The 21,489-nt window shown below is 41.1% G+C and overlaps 2 protein-coding genes across 2 annotated transcripts; one reads left to right on the top strand and one right to left on the bottom strand.

The window, feature by feature from the left end:
- Positions 1-799: 799 nt before the first annotated feature.
- LOC139291696 (uncharacterized) lies at positions 800-6,487 on the bottom strand. The gene is made up of 8 exons (XM_070913801.1): positions 6,421-6,487; positions 3,972-3,986; positions 3,483-3,551; positions 3,268-3,309; positions 2,887-2,910; positions 2,507-2,764; positions 2,146-2,244; positions 800-985 (listed from the first exon to the last, which is right to left on the bottom strand). The coding sequence occupies exons 1-8, from the start codon at positions 6,485-6,487 to the stop codon at positions 885-887; spliced, it is 675 nt and encodes a 224-aa protein (XP_070769902.1). The 3' UTR covers positions 800-884.
- A 169-nt stretch (positions 6,488-6,656) lies between these two features.
- rgs14b (regulator of G protein signaling 14b) lies at positions 6,657-16,904 on the top strand. The gene is made up of 15 exons (XM_070913133.1): positions 6,657-6,745; positions 9,372-9,393; positions 9,556-9,707; positions 9,836-9,928; positions 10,875-11,018; positions 11,120-11,296; positions 11,414-11,489; positions 11,601-11,689; positions 11,897-12,109; positions 12,388-12,464; positions 12,860-12,986; positions 13,416-13,497; positions 14,312-14,358; positions 14,648-14,735; positions 15,811-16,904. The coding sequence occupies exons 1-15, from the start codon at positions 6,701-6,703 to the stop codon at positions 16,098-16,100; spliced, it is 1,722 nt and encodes a 573-aa protein (XP_070769234.1). The 5' UTR covers positions 6,657-6,700; the 3' UTR covers positions 16,101-16,904.
- Positions 16,905-21,489: the final 4,585 nt, after the last annotated feature.

The following is a 21,489-nucleotide window of genomic DNA, read 5'->3' as shown; positions in this document are numbered from 1 at the left end:
TAATGTCTACCTGGGCGTCAATTGGTCCTCACTGCCGCCGTGGAGTTAGCGAGCAGGAAGAGGGGGAGGGTGGATGGGTCTGGGATTAGGAGGCCAGAATTAGCCCTAGTCATCCATGCAAAGGCCACCCCATCCACCCTCCCCCTTCCTCTGTCCAACCCTCCATCTCCACTTTGCAGTGGCTTTACCTGGATTATCCCTTAGCCACCTGCTATAGGAGGAAGTTGAATAAACAGTTCTTCCTGACACACTCACACATGTGGATATTATGAGGAGAAAAAATAGGAAATAAAAGTTTGCCATATGGCTGAGAGGGAAAAATGCTGTTAATGCAGAAAAACAAAGACACTCTGGGCAGCATGAGGACTGACGATATGCATAGAGCTTAACACATAAACTTCAAAGGATTATATCATGTTGTTAAACCAGGGAACTTATTTCTGTGTTCATAAGTCAACTCTCAAATCCCACATCCATCCCTCTCTTAGAGAGGAGTGGATAGCATTATCATCCCATATTGTATATCCATTACATGCCAGCCGCTATAAAGCTGCTCTGTGTGGGTCGTCTGTCATGTGCGTTCCTGTGAGTAGAGCATTCAGCGGGATTAGTTTGAGCACGCCTCTCCCGTGTCTGGATTAAAACATTTCTAGGCTCTTTTCCTCAACTGAGCAGGCTTTCTGGTCAGTGGGCGTGGTTAACATGACTGCTGTGTTAAACAATGGATCCGCCCTGTTCTGAAAAGGCTATACATAAGCTTGTAACCTCACCTGATCACACACACAGACACCCTCAAAGACAGAGATTAAAGAGGTTTTATTTCTATGTCATATATTACAACAGCAAATGAGGAAACAATATCAGTGTGAGAGACGGGTTCTTATTTAGGACTCTCTTGGTGTGAGGTGGGGAGGTTGACCGTGAGGAGGTGGATTGCCTTTTTGCCCAGCCTGTGCCCTCTGCCTCATCCTCTCTTTGTGTTTAGCTGCACAGAGAGAGAGGGGAAGTGTCACACTTGTTAATGTGCATAGAGAGTCTAAAGTCAAATCTGTAACTATAAGATTAGCAGTATGCAAAAAAGGAAAGGAGTAGTTCGACAATTTGGGAAAGATGTTTATTTGCTTTCTTGTACAGTTAAATGAGAAGATAAGTACCACTCTCACGTCTGTATGGTAAATATGTAGCTGTAGTCAGCAGCCAGTTAGCTTAACTTAGTATAAAGACTGGAAACAGCTAGCTTTGCTCTGTCTAAAGGTAACAAATTCCACCTACCAACACCATTAAAGCTCACCCATTAACATGTTACAAAAAAATTGTGTTTTTACGGCTATTATGTGCCGTGTTACTGTGGCTGTGTCCGAAATCACTCCCTTGTCTGCTCATTCACTACTCCCTATATAATAAACACTATACACACTATAGTTTACTCACTGGTGAGGAGTGAATTGAGATTTTGCATCATCACTGACATCTGTAGAGTTGCACAATGGTCATTTTCGCATCTATAAAATGTAATGCATTGCGTTGTGGGATTGCGGGCAGAAAAAAGTGTACATGCCATGGAGACCTATATAGTGGATACATTTACACACTCAGAATTCAGACTGAGTACAATAAATATCTGCTGCAAGTAGTCTCTGCTGGTTGCTCCTGGCAAAGAAATGGTCCGGCAAAAAAAACCCCGTAAAACGTCAGCTTGTCATTTTTACTCTTCAGTTTTTGTACGGATTAAACAAACCAGATATAATGTGTTAATGAATGAGCTTTAGAAGTTCTGGTGGGTGGATTTTGTTAGCTTTTTGACAGAGCCAGGCTAGCTGTTTCCCCCTGTTTCCGGTCTTTGTGCTAAGCTAAGCTAACTGGCTGTTGGTTAAAGACAAATATGAAAGTGTTATTGATCTTCTCACTCTTTGCAAAAAAAGCCAAATATATTTCCCAAAATGTTGAAGTAGTTGAAGTATTTGAAATAAATTATTTGTGCACCGTGGAGTAACATACACCTACAGTATATGTATCACCATCATTTGCATTCAAGTGTATGCATTTGAGAAGGAAGAGGTGCTTTTTAAAATTGTTTTTTCATTCTCTAATCTATTAGGCCTCTGTGTGGTCTAACACCACAGACAACCTGAAGTGAGTTCTTACCATTGTCTCTTGTCAGCTTGACCTTCATAGCCAGCCCCATAGACAAGACCAAGACCAGAGCGGAAACACCACAGATCACCAGGAGCACCACATTGTTGTCTGGATGAGGACACAGTTACAAAGGCAGAAACACAGACAGACAGACAGTGAAGACAGATGCTATCAAGGGTCATTAAGGTGTGCATTTCATTATTCATATCTTAAAAGTCGTTAAATGTTTCTGCCATTTTATTTTCAATTCAGAAATTGTAAAATGCTCTATTTTCAGGCCTCTGGTTAATGAGTTAAAATGCACAATCTACATTACAAAGGCAAAGGTGATCTGTGGCTGTGTGAAATAAGCAGGGAGATGTCTATTTACCCTTTACAGTGACCTCGTGTGGCAAAGACTTGTAATTGTCACATGAGCTGTCCACATAGCAGATGTACTGGCCTTTATCACGTAAAGACACTCTTTTGAGAACCAGCTTGCTTTTATTTTGGCCTCTCAGGATTTCCTCCGGGACCTTCTTCCATCGAAACGTCAGGTTCAAATTGGGAAGGTTATGGACACATGTTAGAGTGATGTCATCACCCTCGTTGGCCTCGGATCCAGTGCTGTTGATTAAAACCTGAAAGTCTGATGGGCAGGGTAAATATTTAAGGGGAGGGAAGCAACAGTGATAGTGTTAGGTAATCAGATAGTTGTCGCTTTATGAGCTTCAGTGTACTGCCACAGATGAGGATATTGTTACAGGTTACCTCTTTTGCATTTTGGTGGAATATCTGGAGGTAGTAGAGAGAATAGTAAACAGTCACAGTCAACATTTAATTTACAACAGAGCATACGTGACACATCCCAGGTATTCATAAAGTTCATTTTAAGATAAAACATAACAGAGTTGAAAACATTTATGAATATAAATGCACCCACTCTAACTTATTCTACGCAGTAAAACCCTCAGCAACACATTAGCTAAGAAGAACAATCAAATTTATAAGCATTTAGATTTGTCAAGTCCTCCATGTTTGCCATGTTCAAGTCAACCTCTGTGTACTACCACGCCCCACCATCAATTACTGTATCGAATGTACCATATGTAAAATTCATAGGATTTATCTTCTAAGAAAGATGGCACTAACCTTTGATGCATGCTGTCTGGTTTGAGCAGAGTGCACAAGGATCTATAGGGAAAAACAGAGATGGAAGGAATAGCATTAAGAACATTCTTCCTTTGCATCTCACCTCGCATTTATTTAATGGCAGGCAATGTTCAGGTGCATTAGCTACTACATAAAGTTTCCAGATGTAGTCTATAAATAGAGAGAGAGGTTTCGGTTGATTTTCTTTTTTTTACCTTCCTGAGATTCTCCTGTGATGTTACATCTCAGACACTCGACAGGAATGCAGTCAGGTCTGGCGGCAGCTGAAATAAAGTAAAGAATAAATAAAAAAGTCAAAAATAAAATAAAATGTGTAGAGCTAAACAGGCATATTAATGGAGAAAAAAATATATAACTGTAATATTTATAGTGGCTCCCTACCTATGAGGAGATGACCAAGCAAAACATATAGGGATATCTCTCCCATAAGCATTCTCTGTTGGAAAAGACTCATTATATTATTATAAATATTTAAATTGCTTTAGCTTTAGAATAAGTTGAACAGTAGAATGAGACGTTCCTCATCAATACATATCAGAATCTCTAAGAATAAAAGCTAACAACATTTAAACAAGTGAGGAGTAGAACATGTTGTAGCACTGACACATGTAACATCTTGTGCATGAGGTATCGAATATAGCTAAAAAATAATATGATAATGCTCAAATGTTTTTCCTTTTTACCTGTGGTGGTGTTGTCTCCTCACACACAGAGTTGAATCATGACCTGCTCTGCTTTGCCTAACTTGGTGTTTGCAGCGGAAAGGGCAGAACTGATCATACACACTGATAACAATGCAAATACATACCTGGAACTAAGTATCACAAACAATAGTGCTATTTGTGTGTTTTGTAGGTGGGTGTCGTGGCAAAGATGACAGAAAGGCTGCTGTTGCTTTTGATGTTGTCGAGTAACACTCAGGTTAAAATCATGGGATTTTATACACTTGTTACACACACAGATAGACAGAGACGCAGACACATGAGTATAAAGACACAGAGGTATGCTGACGTGCAGCCTGTTATCAGCGAAACAGGGGTTTACTTATGCAAACTATCCACTGCCTGTGCACTCATTATATAATGTGACACATACTAGGGATAACTTTGCACAGAATGTTTGGAATTATCGCCAGATTGACTAAATTTGAATTGAAGATTGGAAATATGATGTTATCTTTCATTGAAGTCATCCATGGCTATCATACACAGTATTCATTTATGCAGTGGCCAGTAGAGAGTGCTGCTGATCATCCATCTATTTTCTTAACACTTAACTCGGCTCAGGCTCACAGGGAGCTGGAGGAGCTGGGTGGACATTGGACAGACACTATCACACCCCTAAACCTAAGAGCCAGTAGGCAAATTAGAGCTGTATTTAACCAAATCTGCATGTGTCTGGACTGAGGGAGGATAACAGAGCACCAGAAAAAAAAGCCCACACAGACACAAGGTGAACATGCAAACTCCTCATAAGCAAACTGGTTTATGGATTCAAATAGCCTCTGAGCCACCTAACCACTCTTTCATCAAAGATAACGTACTGTGAGGAAAATCAGGTTGAATGCACAAAGTAAGCCAGTATTGTTACCCCATCAATTTGTGATTCATGCTATCTTTACCTGGACCAAATCTTACCCTAACCCTGTGGTTCTCAAGCATTTTCTGTCATGCCCCCCATCAGAATAAATTCCCTGCATAAAACATGTTCATTCGACTTAGTTCCACTCCATATTTTTTATCCACACCCCGCCTGCAGTGGCTCAGGTGAGAATCAGTTTGAGAATCACTGCCCTAACCCCGAACCACATCAGCCATGCCAAACCATAACCCACCCTAAGGTAGTATCCCTGTTATGAAGGTCGATCCTAATCAATGGAGCTACTGAATAAGATCCCATTAACTATGATTCAGTCATTGATCCCCTGATGTTTCATCTAGTGTCACCAGCAGGTTCAATATTTCAACTTGTCTTGTCTAATGTTATGATTTACAAACTATCTGGACCAGATGGCGATACAAGACCTGCAAGTCTAACGGTTCCATCAGCCACAACGCCAAAAATGATGCAGAACAAAGTGCTGCTATTAGGATGTTTACTTGTAGCCAGATAACAGTATGACATTTCTTCTGACTCCACCTTTTCCCTCATGCTACATGCTTTATGCTTCATTCATGCTACAATTTTGTTTTCTCATGTTGTTAGTTTCCCTTTGCTGTTTGTAGGCTAGACTCTGTTGCTAGTAAAGAATGTGTTGCACATGTTTGCCATGCTAATTGACAATATTTTAAACGACAGTTTCAAAAGACAAAAAGATGCACTGTTAATTAAAATGCCCTGCGCCACCTGGGTCCTTAGCTTGTGCGCATGTCAGGACTCAGCTAATAGGTAAGATCAGAGTTGTTAATTAACTCCGAGCTGTAAACTTCCAGCGCTCTGCTGCATATTGTCGACTCTCTCGTCTTCACTGTTTCCCTGAAGATGGTCGCTTTCATAGGACTTTATCACAGGTTCTACCGCCTGGCAAAGGTTGCTGCTCAAAAGCAGTTCAGGAAATATGACAAATGCTGCACCATAGGCACTGGCATCATGGCGGACAAAAAGGTATGACCTTTTTACACACAAGATAATTGAAGAATATATGGGTGCTTAACACTGTTTGGCACTACTTACACACGCTACTTGGAATTTATCTACGTATATTTAATTTATTTCTATTTAATTTCTATTACTGCAGAATAATTCTCATATCATGATGAACTTCTTATGCTCTGTGTACCAAACCTGATAAATCTGTTGTTCTGAATTGTGTAAAGTGAGAGGTTGTGTTTTAATAGAGGAAGCCTATAACTGAGGGATGTAAAGTTGAAATGACTCCTGCATCTTGTAGAAGTTTAGTGATATTTGCACTTGTGGATAACAGGAGGATCATTGTTCTTTGTATTTTTAAAGACTACATCTCAGTGGCTTCCAAGTAAAAGGAAACTTCACTATGACTAAAAAGGAGAAGACAAATACAAAGTGCTCAGATGCAGCACAGGGGCTGTAAAATTGCTGTCTAGATTGTATAATGGTTGTAAGCTGTGTCAAGTAACTCCTACAGTGACTTTACATCAAAAGTAGACTGAGTACGTTTGTCTTGTCCGTGTTCCCACATCATAGTGTTTCTCAAGACGTAGGCTGAGAACGGTTTGATCATAGTAACCATACTTCCTCTTTTGTGGCTTGTTGCTATGGCAAGACTTCCCTTCCAGGCAGGAAGTGACAGGAAGACCAAAGTGATGAGTTTGTGACTGTGTGTGTGCGTGTATGAAGAGTGTGCATCATGTTTGGGTGGAGCACTTTACTGTGTCCCCTGACAGTGTGCACATCGCATTAAAACTTCAGCTTCTAGTCTGGTGTCTGGGCCACCATGGCGAAGAACTGCAATGCTCTAGGGATTCCTGTTGGCCACATGGTGAGTTGGCAACACTCTTGTTAGGTTTTGTTTGGCTGTCCTTTGGATCCAGTGGTTTGTTTATGCATTTATGACGTATAAATGAGGAGGCTTTATCAGCCCTTACATAGTGGAACTTTAAGACTGTGAGTGTACTTGCATTTAAGAGGAAGTGCAGTGTGTTGAATTCCTTGTTTAAGTTGTATCCTTGTAATTATTTGGTAAACAGGACTGTCTTTTAAAATTTTGGACTACTTTTTCGGTCTGCTTTTTAAAATGTATTCATTTAATTTTATTTTTTAACCGAGCTCACACTATTGAGTTGACATCAGAGTACCAAGAGTACGGTAGAGCAGTTTTTTGTGTTGGCTTGTATTGTCTGTCCCAACTCCTCAGCAGTGCCAGAACCAATCAGGCTGTGTGGCTACAGTTGGTTGCCACAGAAAACAGACCGGGCTTGACTGAGTCAGAAGCGGGAAACCAAGCCATGCCTGTTTGCCAATCTGTCATGTGTAGGCTGAGTTGGCTTTGGTGTACTCTGTGCGAGACTGATACGTTTCTTGAATTGGCTCTGCTCTGCAAAAGGTGTGAAAGTGTGTATATAAAGATGTGTTTCACAGAGGCAGAGAGGACCTGGATGTTTCTATGGTTTAAAAAAAAAAAAAAGGGGCTTTTTGCATTTTGTGTGATTTTGGAAATGTTCCAACACTCTTCCCTCACTTAGAGTATGTTTGCATATCTTGTCTCTCCTCGACAGGATTTGCAGAGAATCCTAATCCTTAAAATATTGTTCTCTGTTGCAGTGTATGAGAGTGAAAGGTGCGCAAGCAAGACGATGAATCTTTTGCTTTCATTACAGTTTGTGGAAAACTGTGGATTAAGTGTGTGTGTGTGTGTGTGTTGTCTTAATTGTGTCTCATTGGAAGTGTATTTGTAGGAACTGACATGTCGTGTTTTTGGAGCCAGAGTTTGAGCAGTAGAGCAAAAAAGTGAAGAGGTGGGGCCACTGTGGAGCTCACACCTGCAAAAACAGCCAGCCCATGTCAACCTTATATGGGCAAAGTTTATCAGTTGCCACGAGCTATTGACACTTTCTCTTTGCATGCACTAAAATTCAAACATACAGTATATCTTCTCACTGGATATTTGTTTAAGGAAAAATATTGTGGGTACATTTATCGTGTTATAGAGACTTTTTGAATATCTATTTTTACATAGGAGATGGGCCTTGGCCTCTTGGTTAATACTAACTTAGCTGAGTGGACTGTCAAATTCTCTCTCCCAGGACTTCTGTGTTCACTTCCTACACCTGAGCTAGTTTTACACCATGAAGAAGATATTAAATACCAAGTATGAAGAATGAAAATAATAGCAAGATTTAGGAAATATAAAAGCTACTGCAGCAAACAACTGGAAGTGATTTTAAAGTTAGCTTACTGGTATATGATTAAACATTAAACAACTTGTGAAGCAAGACATTTGTCATTGTCTACAATGTAAAAATATTCCTGTATAAGCACTCAGATTACTTGATAGGTGGCACATTATTCTCCGTTTGGTGGACATAAAACCCGTAAAACCGGCTGTTTGTCCATTTTCTTTTGTATTATCAGTAAAATCAGTAATCTTACCTTTACCCAAATGGCATTGAAGGTTGAGTGACTGTTAATGGTGACAATGCTACTTTCAAGTTTATGTTTATAAACTTTACATCCAGTGTACACTCTGGGCAGGTCTCCACTCACAGGACTAACCTACGACAGTCAAACACTCTCACATTCACACCTCTGGGCAATTTTAGGGTTGAAACCTGCATGTTTGTGAACTGTGGGAGGAAACCAGAGCACCCAGAGGAAACCCAGACAGACAAAATGAACTGCACACAGAAAGGCCTATGGACTAAAACCCAGGACCATTGTGCTGTGAGCCACTGTGCCACCCCTAAATAACATTTCAATATTACTGGATTCTTGAGCAGTAGCTTTTCTGTGTGAATGCAACATCCAGGATTATCAGTTTATGGATCAGTTAACGCAGATCCAGTTAACCTGCTGATGATCTTTCCTAAAATACCTCCCTGGGGGTGTTTTGATCAATATCGAGGAACCTTGATACCTGGGTAACCTGCTACATGAGTAACATGCAAATATGACTGTCAGCACAGGTTTGTGTGCAAAGAGTTTGAAGAAACAATTGGCAGTATTTATAACTGTGAAAGACCTTGAATTGAAACAGAAAGAACTCTTACAAGCTTACAAGATTTTGTGAGCTCTGAAAGCTGAATGAGAGCCATTGTCATCAGTGTCACAACCACTTCCTGTGAAAACAGCCTTGGCTGATTGCACTACATTGTGATATAGAGGGAAAAAAACAAAAAGCAAACATGTGCAGCTGGTGTTCACATTTCACTTCCTAAATGTATGCCTGTGTGAATATATGTGTCTAGCTTCTGTATTAATACTACGAGTGTAAAGCTGTTACTGTAACATTGAAATGTACTGAAAATCCCCACATTTTTCATCATCAGTGAATTTTTGTTCTATGGTTTACTTTTGATTGCCATACATTTTAAATACAATTTGCTCTTTGTTTTCACGGTGATTCAATCATGTGAATAATTTCTCTCTCTGTCTCTACCTCCTCACAGAGCCAGGCCGTGTCAGACGGAGGTAAGCATGAACTACCAACATGCACGCTGGCAATCTTGCACATCTCGCTTATCTTTGAACGGAAACATGTCTGTGCACGACAGAAGAAAATATCTGATTCAGTCTTGTTCTTGGCTATCCTTTGCTGATAAATGGGTGTGTTTGTGTCTGGATGTGTTGTAGAGTTGAACATGTCTGTGCGAGGGTGTGGAGGCAGCAGCACCAGCCTTCCAGGGACTCCGGGCGGAGAGGCCGGCCCAGCCAACAGTGTGCTGAGCTGGGCCGTCTCATTCGAGAAGCTGCTGGAGGACCCCTGTGGAGTCGGCCACTTTACGGTGAGACATGCTCGAAACACTCAACACACACACAGTGTTATGTTGTAATTGTCAAATGTTCAGGAATAATTCAAATGTGGATATATAAGACAGTATATATTAGACCTTATATGTGTCTCTCTCCACAGGCCTTCTTGAGGTCTGAGGTGAGTGCCGAGAACATTTTATTCTGGCAGGCGTGTGAAAAGTTCAGGAAGATCCCAGCCACCTCCTTGGATGAGGTATGAAGGCACTTTCACTTCTTTACATGTGGAATTATCTTATGTGATTCATTATACTGATGTGTGTTTTACTCTGTATAAGTTCACTTTTTACAGTTTTTATTAAATACTCTTCATGGTAATTTTCCTGAAATGTATTTTTGTCGATGTAGACAAGATGTTGAATGTTTAAAGTGAGGGCAACTTGGTTGCTATGTTGCTATAATTGTGTCTGTGTGGTGGTCTGCAGTTTTTTTTTTTTCACTTTGATATTACTTTTATTATGTTACAATGTTTTGATATTTAGTTAACCTTAGCCTTAAGCTGTTTTTCAACCATCCTGTTTGAGATGTTTGCCTTCTTTTATACATTTCCTTCAAACAAAAGTGTCCAGCTGGGAAGCTTTTAAAAGCTACAATCAACTTTTAATCAATTTTGTACCTTGCAGCCAGAAATATTGTTCAGTTAATTAAATTCTGTTGGTTATGAAACAAGAAGTGCAGAAATTGACAGGGTTATTGACTGTCCACACATCAGCCGAGTGTCTGTGGTTGCTCGGCTTTCTGGGAAATTAGTTGCCTTTTAGTGACTTCATTGTATGACTCTGTTTGGATTCTTGGGAAGGGTTGATTTGATTCTTGGTACAGTTAATAAGGAAAGACACCAAGCCACTGTGTGTGTATGTATGTATGTATGTATATATATATATATATACATACATACATACATACATACATACATACATACATACATACATACATACATACTGAGTGGCTTCTTAGATGGATATTGAAAGCTAAATACTCAGATGAAATCCAAAGGGAAATGGGATCATTGTGTCACTGGAGTTTGTATCTATTCTTGTTAAAAAGATCTCTCAGCTTAAGAAACTCTGAGTAGGAAACAAAGTTTAGTTCATATCTAATCTTCAGGAGGTTTCAGTCTGATGGGGCTGTTGTATTCCCAGCTGAAAGCAGCAGCTCGCTCCATCTACAACACCTACCTGTCTGACAGCGCTCCCTACTCAGTCAACATCGATGACACAGCCAAGACCGAGGAGAAGGGCCTGGAACAGCCGACACCTGACATGTTTAACAAGGCTCAAACGCAGGTCTGTTTGAAGCCCACATTCCCATTTTATCTCGATAATGTAGTGATACATTGTTGGTGCCCTGGCTGACTGTGTGGACCACTGTCTCTGCTTTGTGTCAGATATTTAAACTAATGAAGATGGACAGCTACAGGCGCTTTGTGCGCTCTCCTCTCTACCAGAGCTGCACCTTGGCAAGTGTAGAAGGAAAACCTCTACCTCAGCTGTCCACAGAGCCCGTCCGCATGGGATCCTGGGAGGACGTGGCCACCAGAAGCCCCTTGTTAAGTGACAAGAAGGTAGAGTGACAGGGAGGAAAGGGACTGAGGGGGCAGGGAAGGGAAAACATGTGAGTGATTCTTGTTTTAATTTTGCTGTTATGCCATCTTTTTCACCACTGTCTCAAACTGAACAAGACGTCAGACTCTAACAGCTTGCCAGGTGGAAAGAGTGCCTCGGAGAAACAGCGACGGAAAAGAGGATCCTGGGGAGGTAGTGCCTCTCAAATGGCAGGTTTTCTGTTACGCCTTGATGTCCATCCTGTGACTTTATTTCACAATGTCTCCTCTCTTTTTGTTCTTTTCTTCCCATCAATATCAATAGATCCATCCAACATCCATGGTTCAGTGTCCCATATGTCCGTCAAGTCAACTAGCAGTGTGGAGCTCGGCTCCCTCTACAGGCAGATAGAGGTCAGTGCATTTGTGACAATAGTGTTTGGAGCAGGAGCTGGTTTATGAAAAATCAATGTTAATTTAAAGTTTTATGATGACAGAGGCACACATGAAAGTCTTCAAGGTGACAAATCTCACAGTTTAGAGGAGAATCTGCCATAAACTCTATCGGTTTTGAAGTACATTTTCTTAAGTTCTTTCTTCTCTTCTCCATCTTTGATGTAGAATGGCAGATCGAGTCCCCGGTCTCCCGATCAGGGTGCTGGGAGTCGGATAGGGATGGAGGGGGGCTACTGCTGTGTCTACCTACCTGATGGCAGTGCCTCCCTGGCCCCCACACGTAATGGCCAACCTATCAAAGACATGCTGACTAGCCTGTGTGAGAAGAGGGGCTTCCCGCTGAAAGATGTCGTCATCTACCTTCAAGGCAAAGACAAGGTGAGCACTTGGCTGCTCTGTGTACAGCACCAGAAAAATCAAGAACCTGTTCAAAAATATCTACTGTACCACACTGCAAAGTTGTTTTGCAACAGGCAATATGAGAAAGAGGACTACCCTCTTCCTGTTCTAACATCCTCTCAGTCTCTTACTGCCTCATCTCACTCCCTCTTTTCGTGTTTGAAACTTTGTGAAACTTGAAGTATGCCCAGTTGTTGCTGACATCTCTGACAGTCACTTTAATTTCTCTGTCTGATACACCATTGCTCCCTCTACAGCAACCCTTATCGCTGGACCAGGACTGCTCCGTACTGAGAGATCAGCAGGTCTCTCTAGAGCTCAGGGTGACTTTTGCGTGAGTCAACTGTGTCACTTCCTTCATTTCTTTTTTTTTTTTTTTTTTTTTTTTCTGTTTTTGCCCTCCTAGCGGGCTTTCACACCCCCGTCCCCACTACAGCATGCCACTTCTCACCATATTAGAGGGAAGTCCTCGTGTTAACACTAGACACAGAGACACAGACACTGCACACTGCACAGTAATCATTTCAGCCACCAAATGATGGCAAAGTTGCCAAATGATCAAATTTTGATTTCCTGCTAAAATCAATATCATTGGGTGGCAGATTTTTCTGTGATACCGACTTTGCATGACTAGATGATGCTATACTGCTGTTCCACTGCATTTGACTCTTGTTTTACTGTTTGTGCTTTCGTTGTGAGGAAGGTTATTTGAATGCATGTGTGTTTCAGGCTGGATATTGCCTTCACTGGTAAGACAGTGGGGATCATGGTGAAGTCCAGTAAGACGCTGCAGGAAGCCCTCTCTGCGGTGCTGCAGAAACACAATCTCAAGCTGCAAGAGGCCCTGGTCACCATGGTGAGTGTCTGTATGTATGAATAAGACCATGGCATGTAACCAGCGCTTGAGTAGTTCCTCAGATAAAGTAAATGATACTTAATTACTTCCTCTCAATCATTTCTGAAACCTGTAAATGTTTATCAAAATGGAAAGTCATGGAGGGACACCAAATGACACAAGCAGCGTAGATTAAGTTGTCAGGTTTTTCTAACCCGGATAATGTGATAATGTGATCTCTGAAAATGGAATGTGTTACACTGTTTTGTTACTGGTATAAGCAGTGAGGACTACACCCTCTTTGTAATGCATTAATGTGTGTTTTCTCTGCGTTGTGCATCATTTTCTGTGGTTTCTTGATGCTTCATCCCCACAAAACTGCGCAGCTGATTGTGTGTCAGCCTCTGTCCGACTAGAATCCCTCATGTCTCATTTCCTTGTTGGTTTTAGGTTGGAAGCGACGAGCCCGTGAACATGACCGGCACTGTGTTCAGGCTGGCCAATAAGACGCTACGGCTTGACAAAACCAAAGGTTAATATACATGACGTTTTCCAAAACCCAATGTTTTACTTTAATGTCAACCAGAGAGAATCCTGTACATCATTTCATAATAACTACACTGCTCCCCCAAAGGCACACACAGCCACAGGATGAAAAGAAATCTATTTGGCCAATGAGTAAATGAAATGAATTCAATGAAATCAGATAAAGGCACATGCTAGCCCTCCATCTGCTGTTGGATGTCAATGATGTGGGTGATGCATAATGCTTTGTGTATTCTCTTCTGCAGCCTGAACCCTGGCTGTGCCTTCTTATTCATTCAGTTGTTTCTTAATGGGTCCTAGAAAGTGTTTCTGCATTTCTTTGCCCTCGCTTGCTCTTAGCTGGCGGCGAAGAGAGAGAGTATTTTCACTGTCCACTGTGCCCTGTTTTTTTCTGCGTCACTGTCTGCATGTTCCTTTTTCCCTACTCTGATTTCTTTGCTTGTCTTTCTCTGAGACTCTTCATTCTTTTCTGTGTAGTTAAAATGTCTATGTCCATTTGGTTTGTTGAGTGCTGTGTTCACTCACCTCATTTCCCTACTGCTGAGAGACCAGAACTAACTTCACTTTGGATCAGTGCTCCCCGCCTCAGCTCTACTCACTGCACCCAGGAAGCGAGAAATAGATTGGATTAGAGTGGCCAGGAGCAGTTTAATTCCTGTCAGGGATATTTTAGCTGGCTGATATCGGTTTTTAACACAATGGGGAAGTTAGGTTGTGTAGCATCATCAGCAGTCCACTGACTGCTTTTGTACTGGAAGTGGAAGTAGAAACTCATTTGTATCTCTGTTTGGTTTGAGTAGGAAGAGACCAAAGCAACACTTCCAGAGGCAGTGGTGCTGCTGCACAGGTGAGGCAATGTTAATACGCTGCTAAACATCAAACTAAAATGATGTTGCCATAAAGAAAGTTTGGCTTGCTCCTGTACGATACTGACAAAGCTGTACATACTTTTCTATACTGTTGTGTGTCATGAGTTTATTGACTTATTTCTTTGGAATAATAAATCAAATTTGAAAAGCTGTTTTGACTTAATTTTTTTTTTTTTTTAACAATTTATAGAATGGGATTACTGGGATTCAAAACCTGTGAAATGTTATTTCATATATTGCTAACGCTGGAATCTATTTTGGTCCCAGGCAGGAGCAGTGAGTACAGGTGGTCTGGAGGCCCCGAACATCCGAACCAAGACTCAGCCCAAGCCCAGTAAGAACCGCGACATGGATGGTAGGACATCTCAGCAGTATGTAGTAGGGCTAGGCGATATGGCAGTATATACCATGAGATGATAGAAATTTGACAATCTTTTTCTACATCTTTTATAACAGGGAATCTATGTAAATATTGAATTTACAGAATGTTTTAGTCAATGTGGTGAAATATCTTGATGTTTATCTATAAACATAGATAACAAGCTTGGAGGTTCATTTTTGACCCTGGAAACGGCAGTTTTACAAAAAATAAATTCTCAAGAGTAGGTTCAACACAAAGAAAGCGGACATTGTGACATTGTTTTTGTCATGTTTCTCAGTTCTTAAAACAATCAACATTATCTCCACAGGGCATTTAGAAGCTGCTCTGGAGCTTTCAATCAGAATCAGAATCAGAATCAGAAACTGTTTATTGCCAAGTAACATACATTACAAGGAATTTGCTGTGGTCTGAAGGTGCTATTGTTTTGATAACAAATAAGTAGAATATAAAAGCTAAAATAAGAATAAGAATAAAAATAAAAATAAGATAAGATAAATAACAACAGTGCAGTGACCAGAATAAAGTACAAAACAATGCGCTCCAACAGACCGAGGCAGCCATCCGCGGCGCCATCTTGGATCATATTAAACAGTCTCTTTCAGCAGATGAAATTACAATTACATCTGCTGAAGATTGTGTGATATGATCAAAAGCTCCAGAAAAGCTACTAAATGGACCCAGAGGGTGAGGCTGTTTTATCAACTAGTTTTTAAGGTCAAGAACTTTCAATCTCAAGTTTCTCAGTTGAACTTTCAGAATATGTACTACATTATGGTATAGATACTGTACAGTATATACCATGATAGAAGATTTTATCCATATCGCCCACCCCTAGTATCCTAGCCAGGACGGGTTTAAGGAATGACATAATCATTGTTATTACATATTTCTAAAACTTAGAAACTTAGGTTTTGCTTAGCTATACTCCCACCTATAAAATGTAAATACCTCAGGCAGATTAAAAATAGCAGTTTTATTTATTTATTTCTTTTATTTATTTGAAACGAATGTGAGAATTGGCATGATAGTGTGTGTGTTTGTGTGTCAGGGTTTCTGGACATGTTGACAAGGGCTCAGTGCAGCAGGGCTGACGACCAGCGAGGCCTTTTGACCAAAGATCAGCTGGAGGTCCCTCTGTTCCTGCAGCTGCCCTCAGACCAGGGACAGGACACGGAGCCAAACAAGGCCGGTACAACCAGCTCCTCCACTGCAGACTCCAAAGAGGAAGACGTCAAAGAAGACAGGACGTCATTAACGTCGAGTTCAGCTGGAGCAGCTGAGGAAACCCCAGACTCTGCTGAATCTCAACCCAAAGACCTAAGGGAAACAGAAGTTTGAAAGACTTTCGTTGGCGGGATGGACACAGACACGAAAAGCTACAACAAGCATCTGGCAGCATCATGTTGTGTCGAAAGACAGAAAGTCATTGTTGGGGAAAAATGGTCAAGCACTTTTTATAATTGTTTACAAATAAGCTCTGAGACAGCAGCGTGCTACCATCTCTGCTGCTGATAATTGGCCTCTTGAGGCAATATGTAAAGAAGAAAGATCATGGCAAGCATTTATAGTGTCGTTTCAAAACACTACACATTTGCTATGAATTGTTTAATGTATCCAAAAATGTTTTAGCTCAACATTCACCCTGACACCAGTGTGTTTGCTTTAGTGTCCCCTGATGTTTAATGTTGTACAGTTTGCAGTTTACATTGCTTTTATTTCTCCCATTCTCACATTGCAGTCATGCTTTTCTTTGAACTCTAAGCAAAAACATGTTTCTGCACAGGACTGTCCAGATGGGGGTTTGAAGTGTATTGCACAATAGTTTTTTCCTTATTTGAATTAAGATTATTGAATATTTTTACTGAGATGAGTTTTTAATATTTTAAATTACTATTTTTTCATTTTGTGTGCTTACTTGCTGTTTTCAAATGTATGTTTGCTTTGCTTAAATGCGTTTTGTTTGCTGTGATGGCACTTTGAAAAAGCCCTTGTCAAGTCCTGTTTTGCTGTCACCTCAGTCTATATCTCAGGGTCCAGGTCATGAATTCATAATGTGATGTTGTAGTGAATGAGTCGGATCATGTGATCATCCCAAATATCCCACAGGGTGTATCCAAAGAATTAAAGTGTGTTATGATGTAATTTGATCGTTTCTGTCTGTTTTGTTATTGCGGAAAGATGTCAAGTTTCAGCTTTCATCATCAGTGAGGGCTTTTTTTTGGAAGAATCACTGAGGTCAGTTTCTCTCTTGACACATGCTACGTGATTTGGGTGTATATCTAGTGCAGCCAGACCCCACTTCCCCAGTGGACTGGCTGTATGACTCATGCAGTATGTAACAAGTCTGATCTGTGTCAGTGTCAATTGTAACTAGTTTTGATTACCTTGTGTCTTCGGTGTGTCCTGGTAGTGAGACCTCCTTCTTATGCGCCATCATGTAATGATGTCATTTTTGCACAGTGACGGTGAGTCATTGCAGTGCTGTTATTGGCTTTTTATAAAGGGCTTGTAGCCAATGACCTGCTTCGTGTGTCTACAGACTTGTTGCTGGAATGTGTTTTCCAGTTGAGGAGCCTAGGAGGACTATTATGGGGTGTATTTGGCTATTGTATGGGTTACAAAACAAATTAGATGAGGATGATGTCAGCTGTATGTGTATTTCAGACTACCTGACAGTATGAGGTTTGGGAAGCATCTCATTTGCCCCCCTTGCCTATATCATCACCTTGTAGATGTGATTGTCACTGAAGTAATTAACAGTTGTGTAAGTAAGCATTAATGTGCAGTACATGATATGTTTGTTACACCCACAGCTTCCAACTGCCAGGCTGGAGACATTAGCACACTAGCATACACCACTGTGGTTGGCACACCTGGTATTTTTTGTATTTATATATATATATAAATATATATATATATATATATATATATATGTGTGTGTGTATGCATGACTGGTGTGTCAGCGGAGCTATGAATGGGCAGAGAGGGGTGTGCTCTCAGACACCATAGCAGCAGTGAGATGAGGAGTGCCATCTACTCCACTGCACGTCTGTACTGAGAGAAGAAAAGAGAAGGGAGAAAAGGAGGTGAGTGTCTGAATTTCCCCCGGGCATTACACTAATCTCTTTTTTTGGGGTGATCGCTGTGCTTTTTCACTCAGTAGATGCATTTACCTGCCCTTTCTGTCGCTGTTACTCCCATCATTCATTCTCTCCCTCCTGTCTGTCACTCACTGCATTTATATGCTTGATTAAATGTCTTATGCTGTTTTGAGATAAACCTCTTCATCTGCTCATTCATAGAAAAGCTCACATTTTCGTTCAGATTGAGCGTCAAAGCTTTCTCCTATCTCTGTTTTTGTTATTTACTGCTTTCTACATTGAGATAGATAACAAACAGGTTTTGAATGTCTGTTTATTTTCTGAACTCGATCCTCTGCTAATGGGAGCTCTGCCTGGTACTCACTGTGCCTTTGAGAGTCCTGCAGAGAATACATAAGTGGTGTAAAACAAAACCCATCCATCAGATCAATGCTTGCACATTACTGTGCATTGAAGGATTCTGCTGAGCCGGTGAAGGACGGTCTGTGCTCAGTGTGTTAAAAATGAAAATGATAGTGGTTTCATTAGCACTGGCTCAGTTATCAGGTGAGATGCACATGGTCGAGCTGTGATTCAGGCTGGGAGCAGCTGTGTCGGTGGACTACTGACTAAATTCATCCAACTGGGGGGAGTGTGTGTGTGTGTGTGTGTGTGTGTGTGTGTGTGTGTGTGTCACACCTGAGCGTGGAAGAACAGACAGCCCATCATCATCAATTACAGGACATAATGTCCTTGCCACTGTGAGCCGTCTTAATGTGCTCTCCACCCGGCTGTCGGTGAAGCTACTGTCCACATGCTCACCTTGGTGATCTGACCCCCTCTGTGAGCATGCATGTGCTATATCGACCTCTGTAATTATACACATCTTGAGCATGTGATCTTCTGTGTTGGGAGGCAGCAGTGTCAGACCAGGCTTCAATTTCATCTCCTGGACTGGAATTATGGGGATTAGTTGACCCAAAAGAGTGGAAACTATCTCCAAGGTGCTTATCACACTATTATTTTCTCTCATCGTTTCTAGATGAATGAATGATTGAACTTTGATGACCACCAGTTGTAAACACTGTCAGAAGTGATTGTGTCTTCAGCAGGTAGTCATTTGGCAGATGGGCAGACCTTTTTTTTTGGCAAAGTTCAGGAAGACAGCAGGAGTGATGATGGAGATGCAACTTGACTGTACTGTTTGATATCTTTTCTGTTCTTGTGAAACTCTCTCTCTCTCACACACACACACTGAAATGAAGCTTAAGCAGTTCTTGTCATGTTGTGCTTCTCAGTTGAGGAGTTAATTAGTGTTGACCCAACACTCAAAACTTAGAGCTTGGTCTCTGCCGCTGATATGGATTCAAATCTTCAGAACAGATTTTCTTCTTATTATGGACCGTAAAGGCTAAGTAGTCTTATTAAACTTTTCTACTTCAGATTTATCGTCTTCCTCTTGCAGTGTCTCACTCAAAGTGATGATGAAGGAAGGAAAAGGGTGGAAAATAGTGCAAGGCAAAATATTCTATTTGCCCATCCTTGCAGAAAGAGTTCCTGAGTAGCTTTTAAGGCAAAAGTCTCTGTGTTGCTTTTGTGTGTGTGTATATGCCCATGTCCATATAATAATGTATGAGCGTTTTGTGCATTTGTGCGTGTACACTTCTTTTTGTATGCATACCACAAAGAGGCGTAATGTTTTTGAATGTGTCACCTTGGCTGTTGTTAGCTTGCTCATGTGGATTAATCGATGGAGAAGTGTTTCTCAAAGCCACAGGGCTTTTCTACCTCGGCTACAAAGGAGATGCGCTTCAGCCCCGCTTCAGTTTCTAGCCTATGTGGTCCGTCATCCCTTTGCCAACGGACAGTGACGAAGGGAAGCAGGGGGAGAGACAGGGTGAGGCAAGCAGGCAAATCATTCTCATTTAGGTCATTTCCCTCAGTGAGCTGGTCAGAGAGAGCACTCAGGATTGACTGAATGCCTGCCCTGCCATCAAGGCCGAGATTATCCTCCTCTGCCCCTCAAAGGGCTCTAAAACACATTTCAGAATAAGTGAATGGAGAACAACAGCCTTGTATACCCCCGGGTGTGCCAACTGAACCAACATGTATGTGTTGTTTATACATTACATACAGGCCTGAATTTTAGACGTCTAAATGTTACATAACCATCTAGGCTAAAATAAAAAGTGATAACTTGCTTTAAAGCAAATAAACATATTTTCTCAATCGTCTCCTAACTATGAATGATGGAGTCGTACATATACACACAATTTTCTGCCCAAGTTAGAACAGTTTTTGTCATTTCACCTGAAAGATTTCCACATTTCTGTTTTTCTCTGAACTCGTTTCACTGGTCTGAAGTGGGCGGGGCTGAGTACGAAAAAGGTGATGTCTTTCTGCTGAGGAAGGCCAAAGGATGTAGCTGAAAGCTTAATGTAAGTTGACCTTAAGTTGAGAAATGTTTTTTTTTTTTTTGCCAAACTTCTGTTTCCAAGGTCAAGAATGAACCTTCAAACTCTTTTTGTCTTCATACATTACTGCTATATAATGAGCAACATCAGTGAACCACATTTTCAAAACTCTATATCTCAACAATATCTCACCCTCATCTGTGTCTCCACCATGTAAAGGCCCAGCAGAATAGGAAACCAGTAAACCACCCATTCACTCTGAAATGCCAGGAAGCATTTTGAGCTGATCTATCTGGTCAGATGTCAGACAGAAGAAGCAGACATTGACAGGCAGCGCTGAGATCGTTGGAGAATAAAAAACGGTCTCCTGCTAATTGACCCAGACCCAGAGGTGTTTTGTCTGTGGCCACCAGGGCTCCTGACACCAGCTGTGGATCAGGCTCTGACTGTTGGCTCGTCTTCACTGTGGCCTTTCAGTTGTGCAGAAATCTTTTTTTTGTCCTGCATGGCTCCATGTGAATGAGGGTGTAGATATCTTTCGTTCTATCCCCTTTCAAAGTGGATTCTTCTTCTTCTTCCCTTTTCATACACTTATGATGTCTCTCAAAAGCATTTAATCTGCATCTCTGGTTGTTGGAAGAACTATTTATTTTTGTTAATCTCAGTTTTATTTAATATGTTAATCTTCTTTCTATCAGCTCAGTCTGGAAATGTGTTCCTGCTGGGTCTAAAATTTCAGCATCTCTGCTGTTAGGACTCACATAAGCCTTCATTTTATAATATTCAGTCAAGACGTCATTTTGATTTTAATTTTATTAACAGTTTCTGTGATGATTTCTGGCCGTAGCCTGAAAACAAAAAAGCCAAAGTCAAATCAACGTGCAGTCAGGAGAAACAGGTGTGTTTTTCCTTCTGTCTTTACTAATCAAAATGAGAAGCAATAATGGGAGCAGCAGTGTGTACAATTAGTTCCAAACTCCAGGGTAAATCCCCTGAGGAAAACCACCCAGAAAAGAATATTCATTTCAGATTAGTGGGGTGGTTGCAACGGTGGGTCCCTGAGTCAGAGTCGCCATCTAGTGAAAAGAGGCCATAACTGCAGATTTGTCAGCTTGCCTGGGATCTCTCATCGACTGGTGCACCCCGGGCCTCTCAGGAGAGCAAGAAGGGTCAGGGATCAGTTTAGACCTCTTGTAAAAGGTCTTGTATTTAACCACTGTTGTTGCACATGAC

Source organism: Enoplosus armatus, chromosome 10 (assembly GCF_043641665.1).
Source record: "Enoplosus armatus isolate fEnoArm2 chromosome 10, fEnoArm2.hap1, whole genome shotgun sequence".
NCBI lineage: Eukaryota > Metazoa > Chordata > Actinopteri > Centrarchiformes > Enoplosidae > Enoplosus > Enoplosus armatus.
The sequence above is the reverse complement of the archived record's forward strand: the minus strand, read 5'-3'. Positions and strand labels throughout refer to the sequence as shown.